General features: G+C 36.2%; 2 protein-coding genes across 3 annotated transcripts; one reads left to right on the top strand and one right to left on the bottom strand.

Moving 5' to 3' along the window:
* Positions 1 to 617: 617 nt before the first annotated feature.
* Positions 618 to 2342, top strand: LOC121736740 (facilitated trehalose transporter Tret1-like). Its single transcript, XM_042128126.1, has 2 exons — positions 618 to 1434; positions 2281 to 2342. Exons 1-2 carry the CDS (start codon positions 627 to 629, stop codon positions 2340 to 2342), a joined length of 870 nt encoding a protein of 289 aa, XP_041984060.1. The 5' UTR covers positions 618 to 626.
* On the bottom strand, positions 2115 to 10823 carry LOC121736885. 2 transcript variants are annotated; one of them, XM_042128371.1, is made up of 5 exons: positions 10628 to 10823; positions 6182 to 6478; positions 5257 to 5419; positions 3530 to 3767; positions 2115 to 2630 (listed from the first exon to the last, which is right to left on the bottom strand). In XM_042128371.1, the coding sequence occupies exons 1-5, from the start codon at positions 10706 to 10708 to the stop codon at positions 2513 to 2515; spliced, it is 897 nt and encodes a 298-aa protein (XP_041984305.1). In that variant the 5' UTR covers positions 10709 to 10823; the 3' UTR covers positions 2115 to 2512. The 2 variants fall into 2 exon arrangements, with proteins under 2 accessions (XP_041984305.1, XP_041984304.1); XM_042128370.1 differs by having other exon boundaries at positions 2115 to 2645; positions 10628 to 10822.
* Positions 10824 to 10911: the final 88 nt, after the last annotated feature.

Below are 10911 nucleotides of genomic sequence, written 5' to 3'. Positions count from 1 at the left end.
CCCTTTAGAGAAGATATTTTGAGAGATGATGAAAATCATATTTTGGAGAATGAAGTAAAAATAAAAACAAACAGTGCAAGTGTTCGACATAAAAATAGTAAAAGTTACAGTGAATTTGACTTTGTGGATGAAATAGACACAGCTCCAAGATTTTCACCAAATTGGAAGCAGGTTATTTTATTAATTATTATATAAACATTAAAATTTACCAAATTCGTGTAGTTTGTTGGCGACAAATTACAAATTCGCTAAACATAAGAACGCAACATATAAATAACGTAAAATATTGTTTCCTTTTTTAAAGGTGTAATAGAAATAAACATATTTATACATTTTTTCACTTAATCCATTTTATTTTCAGTTTATATCTGCATTAGGACCGATCACTATGATTTTTGCGGCCGGTCTTTCTTCTGGCTATTCAGCAACATTATTACCACATTTAAGAGATGAACACAGTATAATACTTGCAAATGAGAATGCAGCCTCTTGGATAGGTAAATATTTTCAATGACAAAAAGTTTCCAAAGTTCTAATACTTGATCTGAATAAAAGTCTAAATTATACTTTCTTGATTGATAAGTATATATGTATTTTCTTTTATAGCATCCATCGCAGTGCTACCGATGGCTCCATGCTGTTTTATCGGAGGTTGGTTGATCGAAAAATTTGGAAGACGACAAACTCTTCGTACGTTAGGCATACCCTTCTTTATTGGTTGGATTATCATCATATTTTCAACAAATTTCACCCAAATGATTATAGGAAGATTTATAAACGGGTGTTCGATTGGGTTATTGAATCCTTCCATGTCGGTTTTTATTAGTGAGTCCTCTAGTCCTAAATTGAGGGGTATGTTTTTGGCTCTTCTCTCATTTTCCTTTGCACTAGGTATTTTTGTGTCACATTTAATCGGAACATGGGTGTCATGGCAGGGCACTGCAATAATAAGCGCTTTCCTTCCTATGGCTTCAGTTATCATACTAGCGTTTGTTCCCGAAAGCCCCGTGTGGCTTTTATCTAAAGGTAAAATTGACGACGGAATTAAGGCGTTTTATTGGCTAAGAGGATATGGCGAAAACGCCAAAGACGAATTAAAAGCCATGATCGAAAAATTCAAGTCTACTGAACCATCAACTGGAGTGTGGCGAAATGACTTAAAAAAATACAACACTCCAAAATTCTTTAAGCCACTGATTATAACAATAACATTTTATTTAACATGTCACTATTCTGGGGTCCACACAATCACGTTTTATTCTGTCGATATAATAGAAAAAGCTGTGGGCGGTGGTATAGATCGCTATGTAGCTATGTTGACTATCGATGCGTTGAGGGTAATTACCACATTAATTACTTTTTTGACGAGCAAAAATTGTCCACGACGAACATTGTGTATACTCAGCGGCAGTTTGACTGCAGCATCTATGATCGGTCTATCAATTTTCCTACATTTTTACAATGACGAAATCCCAACGCACCTCACGGCCGTACCTCTCTGCTTTTTGTCAGCATTCATTATCTCAGTAAATATAGGTCTCATGCCCCTTCCCTTGATCATCGTTGGTGAGATATTCCCTGCGAATGTGCGTAGTTTCGGCGCAGGTATTTCTTCGTGTATTGGATATGCCTCTATATTCATCGTCGTAAAGACTGCACCAGGAATGATGGCTGACTTTGGCCAAGTTTTTGCTTTCTCGTTTTATGGTACTGTAGCATTCGTTGGGACCACTATTTTATTTTTCATATTGCCAGAAACTAAAGGCAAGAGTTTATTGGAAATTGAAGCTATGTTTAAAAATAAAAAGTCACGCACCATTCCCTAATTAATTATATATCTGTTATTTTGTTTTATTATAAGATTACTTTTTACTTTACGAATTTTATTTAAAATTACATAAATTGGTGGTTTAAAGAGAGTATTAAAACAAAAACATGTAAAAACTTATTTATTAGTATTTTAAAGCTTAAAATATAATATTCATAAAATATATGGAACATAGAATAGGCAGGAGAGCTAATATTACTTTTTTATTTGGTTTTATCTGTTTCATGTAAGTAAGATTATTTTGTACTGTTATCAATATCGTAAAAATGTTATCGTTATTTAAGAAAATTAGGACAATATAAATGCAAAACGGTACACAAAATGCTATCTTTATTAATGCAATTGAGTAACATAATTTAGAAGTGATAAATGAAGGATTTAAAGATACGTAATCATTCGACCTTGCCTTATTAAGTGATATTGCAATACAGGATATTATATCAAAATTGCAGACGATAAGACTATCAAAGTGTCGATGTCGTCAAGAAAGATTACAGAAGCAACCAAATCATAAAATAACTAAGGTTTTCATTAATACTGTACTCGCTACAAAAATAATTTAACCTATAGAAATGATGTCTAATAATGTCTAGTAAGGAAAAAAATTGGTAAAAAGATAATTAGGTAGAGTAAGAACAGAAAATTAGGTAACAATTTTCGGCTTATTTGGTTTTATCAATTATCTTATTTGGCGCGAGGCTTTAGAAGTCGTGATGCTGGCGGAGCGAACTTCGTGAAACCCTGCTGATCGAATACTGGCAGAAGATCCCGAACCCTGGCCGAAAGTGTCCCGCCGGTCACCCTAGAAACATAGCCTCTGTGAACAATAAGTGTACTTTATGTGCAATGTGCGAGAGTTCTATCTACAAGTCTACATCTACGTTTACTTCATTTATCTATAGATACGTCCATTATAGATATCGTCCATGACTTTAGTCTGAGACTAATATATTATGTTATTGTCTCAGACTAAACTAAAAAGTCATGGACGTAATCAGATGTCTAGACCAATGACGCGTCCGTTCTTATCAGACCTACAAGAGTCTGGCGCCATTTTTGATGCAAAGCAGCTGTCACTCAATATTAGCGGTCTTAATTTCGGCCACGTACAATATAGTAATATCTGCGGGTGCGTGTGTAATTTTAGAGCCTTGGAGAGCTGCAATTTGAACTTCAAACTTAAGCTTTCTGGCCAGTGAATTATTTACTGCAAAATGAAAACTATACCTACGAATATCATCTAAATGTGCTATTTGTGAAGCTTGTCTTAACAAATAGGCGGTAGATTTAGGCCGTGTCGGTAGCCTTAGCAAATATTGTAGACTTTCCTGAAATTTTAATCTTATCACCAGACTTCGGCGCGTGTTCACAACGTGATATAAGGTTTTATATTGAGTGCTAAATTGGTGCAAACTTTACAATGTGCTCTGTGAAAGTTCTTAGTGCCTTTGTAATAAGCAGCTAATGACTAATGCATGACCACTTTAAAACCTGTCAAGCCCCAAGGACACCGGTGACCGCGACAAGAATAGAATAACAATAGATTTCCAAGAATCCGCGATCGAAGGATTAAAACTCTATTGTAGTACGATCTGATTAATCCATGGGTTATTTAACGCTTGATTTTCATCCTTAAAATATTATTGACAATGCATAATATTATTTTCAAAGCATTATGCATATGTGCGTTAAAAATGTTACCTGCTTGGCTTAATCAATTTCGCAGCTTGGGCAGGAGTAGCTAACTCAGTGGGGAAGTATGTTGCGCCGTAGAAGTCAAAACCGTTCTGCAGCAAGATATTCGCTTCCTCTATATTGGCGAGGGTCACTCTGATGATGCTGGTCGCTTCTTTCGGCACCATGCTGCTGACCAGTTCTCCGTCGATGGTGGTCATACCCCGCGGTGGAGTTTTGTCGATGGGTTTCGGTGTGGATGTACCTGCAATATAAATAGTACAAATACCTATTTAAGACAATAGCTAATAAGCTATGATAAGTTAAATACTGTTACCACCTGTTTATAGAGCAATTAAACATGTCATGATTGGTTTCAAAGTTGAAGATCATGTCTAGATTTTGTTATCGATAAAATAAACATCGCTCTACTGTACCTACCTGCGCGAAAAAAAAAATCACAACATATAGAGTTAAAAACGAAGTTAGAAATATTCTTTTTAAGTAACAATATCCTGTGTACTACTGTATATCCTCCTAAAATAAGTAAATATGCTGACATGAATGTTAGAATTCTACCTCTCCCGACAGCGTTAGAATCGGTTCAAGAATCTCAAAAGCTTTGTCCACACTGTGCCTTTTTCTGTTCGTCAAGGGCATGCGTTATAGCGCAGTCAACAGCGAACGTGAGGCATGCTGGCGACGCATGCCCTCTGACCGTATCCAAAAAACAAAAATGACAATGTTAGCGTTGCGTTCAATTATTGAATACGCCAAAACGATAGTTGAATCTTCTTGATGACAAAAATTGAAGACGAAAGCGCATAATGTGTTGTGGATTTTTTATTTTTACTTATTGCATTAAACTTTTGGTCACCCCTTAAACTTAATCCGAGAATAATCTTTCAATAAAATACAAAAAGTTTTACTATTCTCCCAAATTACAGATTAAGCTAATGGTCGCCCTAGTTAATTTGCCATTAAACCAGTTGGCTAAGCGTCGTCTAGCTGTAGTGTTGAACGTTGTAGTCAACAAGTCGGCTAAACGACGTATAGCCGTGTGATTGAATGGCGTTGTTCAGTCAAAGGGCTAGCTGTTTGATTGAACGGCTATTTAAACCAGTCGGCTGCGACATGGACATAGCTAATGTTGGCGTTGCGTTCGTGACGCATTTAATTATTGAATGCGCCAAAACGAAAGTTGAATGAAAGAAGATGACGAAAATTGAAGACGAAAGCGCATAGTGAGGACATAGCTTTTTTTTTATGAAATAAAAAAAAATGGGGGCAAACGAGCAAACGGGTCACCTGATGGAAAGCAACTTCCGTCGCCCATGGACACTCGCAGCATGAGAAGAGCTGCAGGTGCGTTGCCAGCCTTTTAAGAGGGAATAGGGTAATAGGGGAAGGTAGGGATGGAAAGGGAGGATAGGAAAGGGAATAGGGTAGGGGATTGGGCCTCCAGTAAACTCACTCACTCGGCGAAACACAGCGCAAGCGCTGTTTCACGCCGGTTTTCTGTGAGGACGTGGTATTTCTCCGGTCGAGCCGGCCCATTCGTGCCGAAGCATGGCTCTCCCACGTCAAAAGCTAAAGCATAATTACTACTTCTGACATAATATTATATAGGTACTAGCGAAAATCGTGCTGCAGTTCAATTTGAAACTTATCAGACTCGTAAACCAAAATCGTATCATTTTCGCGGCTGTAAGACTGCTGATTTCCTTTCGAAAATGAAATTTCATCAGCCCTACCAGTGTTCCCTTCACGCGGCGACCCGACGAAGTGCATCCGGACGACCTCGACGACCGAGTTGAACTTGTAGAGCGCATGTCGGACGTCCTCCTCGGGGATCTCGTCCGGGATGTCGTACACGTACACTGTAAACGTCTTCTGGGGACGACACGGTATCGCGATCTAGAAGAAGAAACGATTTTGTTTTATTTCAAGGGTAGTTTTTAAATTGTTCTGGTTTGAATTTTGCTGCATCAGCACTGTACATTTTATCTAAGCAATACGTTCTAAAATGCTGGGCTCGATCAACGCATGGTTTTTTTATAGTCTTACAGAGGTTTTTTTGATAGTCATATAAAAGATATGGTCCGTTACTGTGTCAATGAAAGTCAACTTTTATTGTTGAAACTACACAGAGTTACTTATTAATCATCATGAAGATGCCAAGAGCACTAACTTCAGAAAGCCTAAATGGCTTAGCTTCAGAACATAACAAAGTACCATTAAAATATATTCAATTACTTTTATAACCAATACGTTTAACTTTTTCACCTAATGCCATTTTTGATTTTTTGTTTGATTGATGAAAATCTCCAGGATCTAGGAGGCTCAACGGGTGATCTACTTTGTGCGTGCATCTGGTGATTGCATTAAACAGTGACTATTTTAATAATTAATTTGTAAGTAGGAGTTAAAATACAGACTAACTGTGATACTTAATTTTTGTAGTTTCATTATATGTAATTTGCAGTCTTCATTAAATTCTTATTTCTTATCACGAGTTTAAGCATTCTGCGTTCGCATTCTACGTTCGAGCGGTCAGTCACACAGGAGTAATTCTGACGCGGTCAGAACGCCCCATGTGTGAGCGTCCTGACTGACCGCTTGACCGCTCTCAGCTGTCTGATAGGTCCCAAAAGACTACCTAAATACAAACATCCTTACCTTTCTGTAAAATCGCGAACCAGTAACTTTATGGAAGCCCTTCTTAAATACCATCTGGTAATCGTCCACGCTGGAGAATTTGAAGAGGATGCCGGTAGCGGTTTTGGTGAGGGAGAAGCAACCCTTGAACTCCATCTTCTCGCAGATAGCTGATGCCTTCTCCATGCTCAGGCCATGGGAAGGTGTGATGAGGAAGGCGCCTTTGGTAAGGAAATGTTCACAGTCGGATATGTCGGACTCGCTGTCCGCTTTCATCATCGTATGGATCTGCTCCTTCCACATGTACGAGTCAGACATCTGGTGATTATAAAGATATCTGTAATTTTACAGTTACTATTGCCCAAGACTTAGGGAGTAACGCAAGAATCGTAAATTTGCCCGTCCGCGTCATAATAAGTAACATAGATACCTATATACCACCTATTTATTTAACTTTATTATACCCGAATACAAAGGAAATTTCGCGGGAAGCTTTTTGCCGTATGTAGTAAGTTCTATGGTGTTTACTACTTTTTAACTGAACTAAATTTCATAAAAATCGGTCGTCCTTTCAAAGCCTATTCTGTTAACCAAATATACCTAACCCAATTTGTAATAATGACATGCCAGTCCAAAAATGTGATTTAACGTGGCAACAAAAATTTATACGTGGGAGAGCCATGCTTCGGCACGAATGGGCCGGCTCGACCGGATAAATACCACGTTCTCACAGAAAACCGGCGTGAAACAGCGCTTGCGCTGTGTTTCGCCGAGTAAGTGAGTTTACCGGAGGCCCAATCCCCTAACCCCTACCCTATTCCCTTCCCTACCCTCAACTATTCCCTTCCCTTCCCTTCCCTACCCTCCCCTATTACCCTATTCCCTCTTAAAAGGCCGGCAACGCACTTGCAGCTCTTCTGATGCTGCGAGTGTCCATGGGCGACGGAAGTTGCTTTCCATCAGGTGACCCGTTTGCTCGTTTGCTCCATCCGGTGACTCGTTTGCTGCGTTATTTCATTAAAAAAAAATTGCACCGCGTTTGCAAAATATTTTATTAGTACAGGAGCAATCAAGTTTTCCTTCTTTCGCTATAAATTAAGTTTTAAAATAAAATTCTTTCAAGTTAGGACAAAATTTTGATCTTTTGATACTAAATAGTAATTTTACATGATATCATTAAAATTTTAATCGACTTCAAAAAGGAGGAGGTCCTGTGTTCGGCTGAGTATATTCTTATGTAGAGTAAATTATTTTGCTAAATCGTTTTTAAGCATGTAGTAAACTTAAGTAATTTTTTTCAAACAATAACCCCTCAACGACATATCATCGATTCGCATCACTGCGCCAAATGATCTTCGAAGGCGTATTGTTCAAACTTCCGTTGAAAAAAATTAGATCAGCAAGAAATAGACCATGGATGATTAAGTACACATTATGCTGTCGAATATTGCTGATGATGTGATGAAGAATTTTGAACTTGTGTAAGTTTTGTTATTCACAAAACTTACACAAGTTCAAAATTCTTCATCACATCATCAGCAATTTTCGACACTAGACACTATTGTGTCTACTCATTTAAGATAACAAGAAAAAATATCATAATATAAACCATTTCTTCTCGTTTTCTTAGACTAATCCCACAACCTGTACATTTTGTTGTATACTTTACGGAAAAAACTATCACGCCTATTGATTTGTGCTTTACCATAGTAATTTTTATTTATAGATAGATTAAAATAATTAGTATCTCCATGCCAAACATAAAAATAGATGAAATAGTTTAGGCGAAAATCATAAAGTTTATTGTACTGGAACCGTACATTTTCCGGGACAAAAATTATCCTTTGTCCTTTCCCTATATGTTATCATCAGTCAGTCGAGGTTTTTTATATGACGATGTGTTATCATCACTCAGTCAAGGTGTGACGACGCGATCGCCCTCACAAAGCTCGGCTCTTAGCTAAGAAATTCAATTTCGCAGTTACATAAAAGTATTAGGTATACTTACATACCATACACAATTTTTTTAATAAATGAATTATTAAAAAAAACTTTAATTTCCTAATCGCATCGGCTTAACAATTTTGGAATAATCCTACATGATGCCTACCGAAGAACCGAAGTATAGTAGAGGAAAAAATATTTCTGCTACATTCAAAGCGAACATTTCGCATTACGTAATACGTTTTATAACAAATACGTTTTACTGTTTAGTTTATTAGTATTGTGAAGCCACTCATTGGCCCCCGCAGAATATCAGTGCAGCGGGCTCGCTTGCTGCGTTTGCTGAGCTGGGGCCAATTTTTGGCATCACACAGCATTGTAATAATATTTATAGAGCTTATATATACTGTTTGTGACTAGATCATAATAACTGTACCACTGAATACTGTTTAATTATTATGATGTTTCGTGTGATGCTGGAAATAAAAGTATTCTTATTCTTATTCTTATTCTTAATAGGTTCTGGGCCCAGCTGTCTCTACAAAAACTTTTGGACTTTAATTCTAACCAGATAATTGGTGTGTTTTATTGGTTTGGTAGTTTATTGGATATAATTACGTTGTGGGTGTCGCAATTGCCCGTGTCACGCTGCGATCGATCGTTCCCATGGATCTATACCACCATATTTGGAAGAAATTGCGGATCAAGTGATCTACAGGCGAGTGTGGGCGAAACCATTTTAGATTTTCGTCTGTATTTGGCCTTCAATAATTGCTTTACACTTTGGTAATGATAAGACTCCAAATCCAAATAAAAAAATGTCAAAAAGATTAAGAACAAAAATAATAATAACCTAATTTATACCAATTGCTTTTGATTAATTGTTATTACATAATATCAAGTTTAGTAAATATTTGTTACATGGGCGGTACTATCTGTTTATTTTAATGAATAATAGGGTCTTTCGAAGGAACAGAAAATGAGATTAAAAGTGTTACAATTAATAGTTAACGTAGACTCTACGTGCAGTAAAATTATAGTGAACATTGAAATACTGTACCACTACTTACGAGTACTATACAAATTAAATTCATTAAGATCTAATAATATGCTTATTGTTAACCCTATTGAGCCTTTAAATAAGAGTTTAAACAGCATATAAATTAGATATATTAATTATTATCAACAAAATATTGTTTAGTTTCATAACATTATTTAGAAAGCCTCAAAAACAGCATCACTTAGTGAATTAATCAGTAAATAACTTAATGGGTATAAATTACACATCAAGTATGAATACACCTTTAAGAGTCCGTATACGAAATTTTGCCGATTTCGCTGTTTAACAGACGTGATTTAACAGTTAAAATACAGTATTTCTATAAGTTTTAATGCGCAACATGTAAGATCATTTCAATCATAATCTAATGTTGGTGCTAGATTTTTGTTTTTTTTTAAGTATTTTTAAATAATCCAACTCAAACCCGCCACAGTTTTGTGATTTTTTCTGTAAAAGGTTTAGAATATCACCTGTTTATGGATTGTATTGACGTCGGTATGAAAAAAATACAATGTACTGTTGAGAAAGTCGTCTATACAATGTTGGAATTACTTTTTACCACTTTAATATGAAATAGTTGAGTAAAAAAATATGTAACTCGGCAAAATTTTAGAGAAAATGGGCAAAGAATTGCTGTTAATTTCGGCAACTTGGAGCTGTAATTCATAAAAAGAAAACGACAGAAATAATCTATAGATAAAATTCTATCCAATTCGAGAAAAAAGAAAAAAAAACAAATTGTGCCAAAAAACACGATTCAAAACAACCTAATTCTCACATTATAGTACTCGCCGCAAGGCTAATGTGAGATTTAGGTTGTTTTAAATCGTGTTTTCTGGCACAATTTGCTTTTCTTTTTTTTCTTAAACCATAAAAATAAAATGCATATAAAAAGTGAAAACTGCGCCAATATATTTTGTTTGACATGTTCATTTGGAATACTAGTTTACTGAGGTACACCATCTTAATAATTCATACAGTAAAGGATTATTATTAAAATATAGTATAATAGTTATTTATTAAGTCGATACTCTATAATAGCAACGATGAAACATAATTGTACGCAATTTAATCTAGAAGGCGTAATTTTATATAAAAAAAATTGTCACAAAGGCGAGGCTAACTGATAAATATTCATTTGATTTGATATACTCCTATATCTTGATAGTAAGTAAAGTAGGTACCTATTTTCTTACTAGCAATAATCATATAATAACTGATGCTCTTAGCATACTGCATACATCAAAACTAATTTTAAAACTCTACATGCTTGGATGTTGTCGTTACATGCAAAAACGACTGAACTTATACTTATGACACTTTTGTATACCAAGCTCCAAGAATAATTCACATAACACTTATACCTAAGGCTAGATTTCATTCCAAAAAAGTGTATTCTTATGGGTTTCCTTATTTACTACTAACCACGGGCATAACTACCAAAGAATAAAAAAACAACTCACCGATCCTCTATTCTTTTCCTTCTTAGTTTTGTCGTCGTCCGGTCTGTGTTCTGTGTCGGAGGCGCCTTCGGCAAGGGACATGGTACTCGACTGGCTCTGAAACTGGCGACTCGACAGTTTTCCTACAGCACGGCTTCTACTGACCCGTGAAGACGCGCCTATGGTTATAAAAGCTGTGGAGCGGGGTACTCGTATTGTTTGTTAATTCTCCAAGATCTAACTCTGGTTCAAGGTTAACGTTTTTTCTATATTTGGTCCGGTAAGGATTCCGTTTTGGATTTGTA

The sequence above is a fragment of the Aricia agestis genome, chromosome 19, assembly GCF_905147365.1.
Source record: "Aricia agestis chromosome 19, ilAriAges1.1, whole genome shotgun sequence".
In the NCBI taxonomy this organism is placed as follows: domain Eukaryota; kingdom Metazoa; phylum Arthropoda; class Insecta; order Lepidoptera; family Lycaenidae; genus Aricia; species Aricia agestis.
The sequence above is the reverse complement of the archived record's forward strand: the minus strand, read 5'-3'. Positions and strand labels throughout refer to the sequence as shown.

Excerpts from the sequence above, each read along its gene's own strand:
- LOC121736740 (XM_042128126.1), top strand. The coding sequence starts at position 627 with ATGGCTCCATGCTGTTTTATCGGAGGTTGGTTGATCGAAAAATTTGGA. Across the intron at positions 1,435-2,280 it reads GACTGCAGCATCTATGATCG|ACGATAAGACTATCAAAGTG; the intron begins GTCTATCAATTT and ends TCAAAATTGCAG.
- LOC121736885 (XM_042128370.1), bottom strand. The coding sequence starts at position 10,708 with ATGTCCCTTGCCGAAGGCGCCTCCGACACAGAACACAGACCGGACGAC. Across the intron at positions 5,420-6,181 it reads GTTCGCGATTTTACAGAAAG|ATCGCGATACCGTGTCGTCC; the intron begins GTAAGGATGTTT and ends TTCTTCTTCTAG. Across the intron at positions 3,768-5,256 it reads GCCGCGTGAAGGGAACACTG|GTACATCCACACCGAAACCC; the intron begins GTAGGGCTGATG and ends TTTATATTGCAG.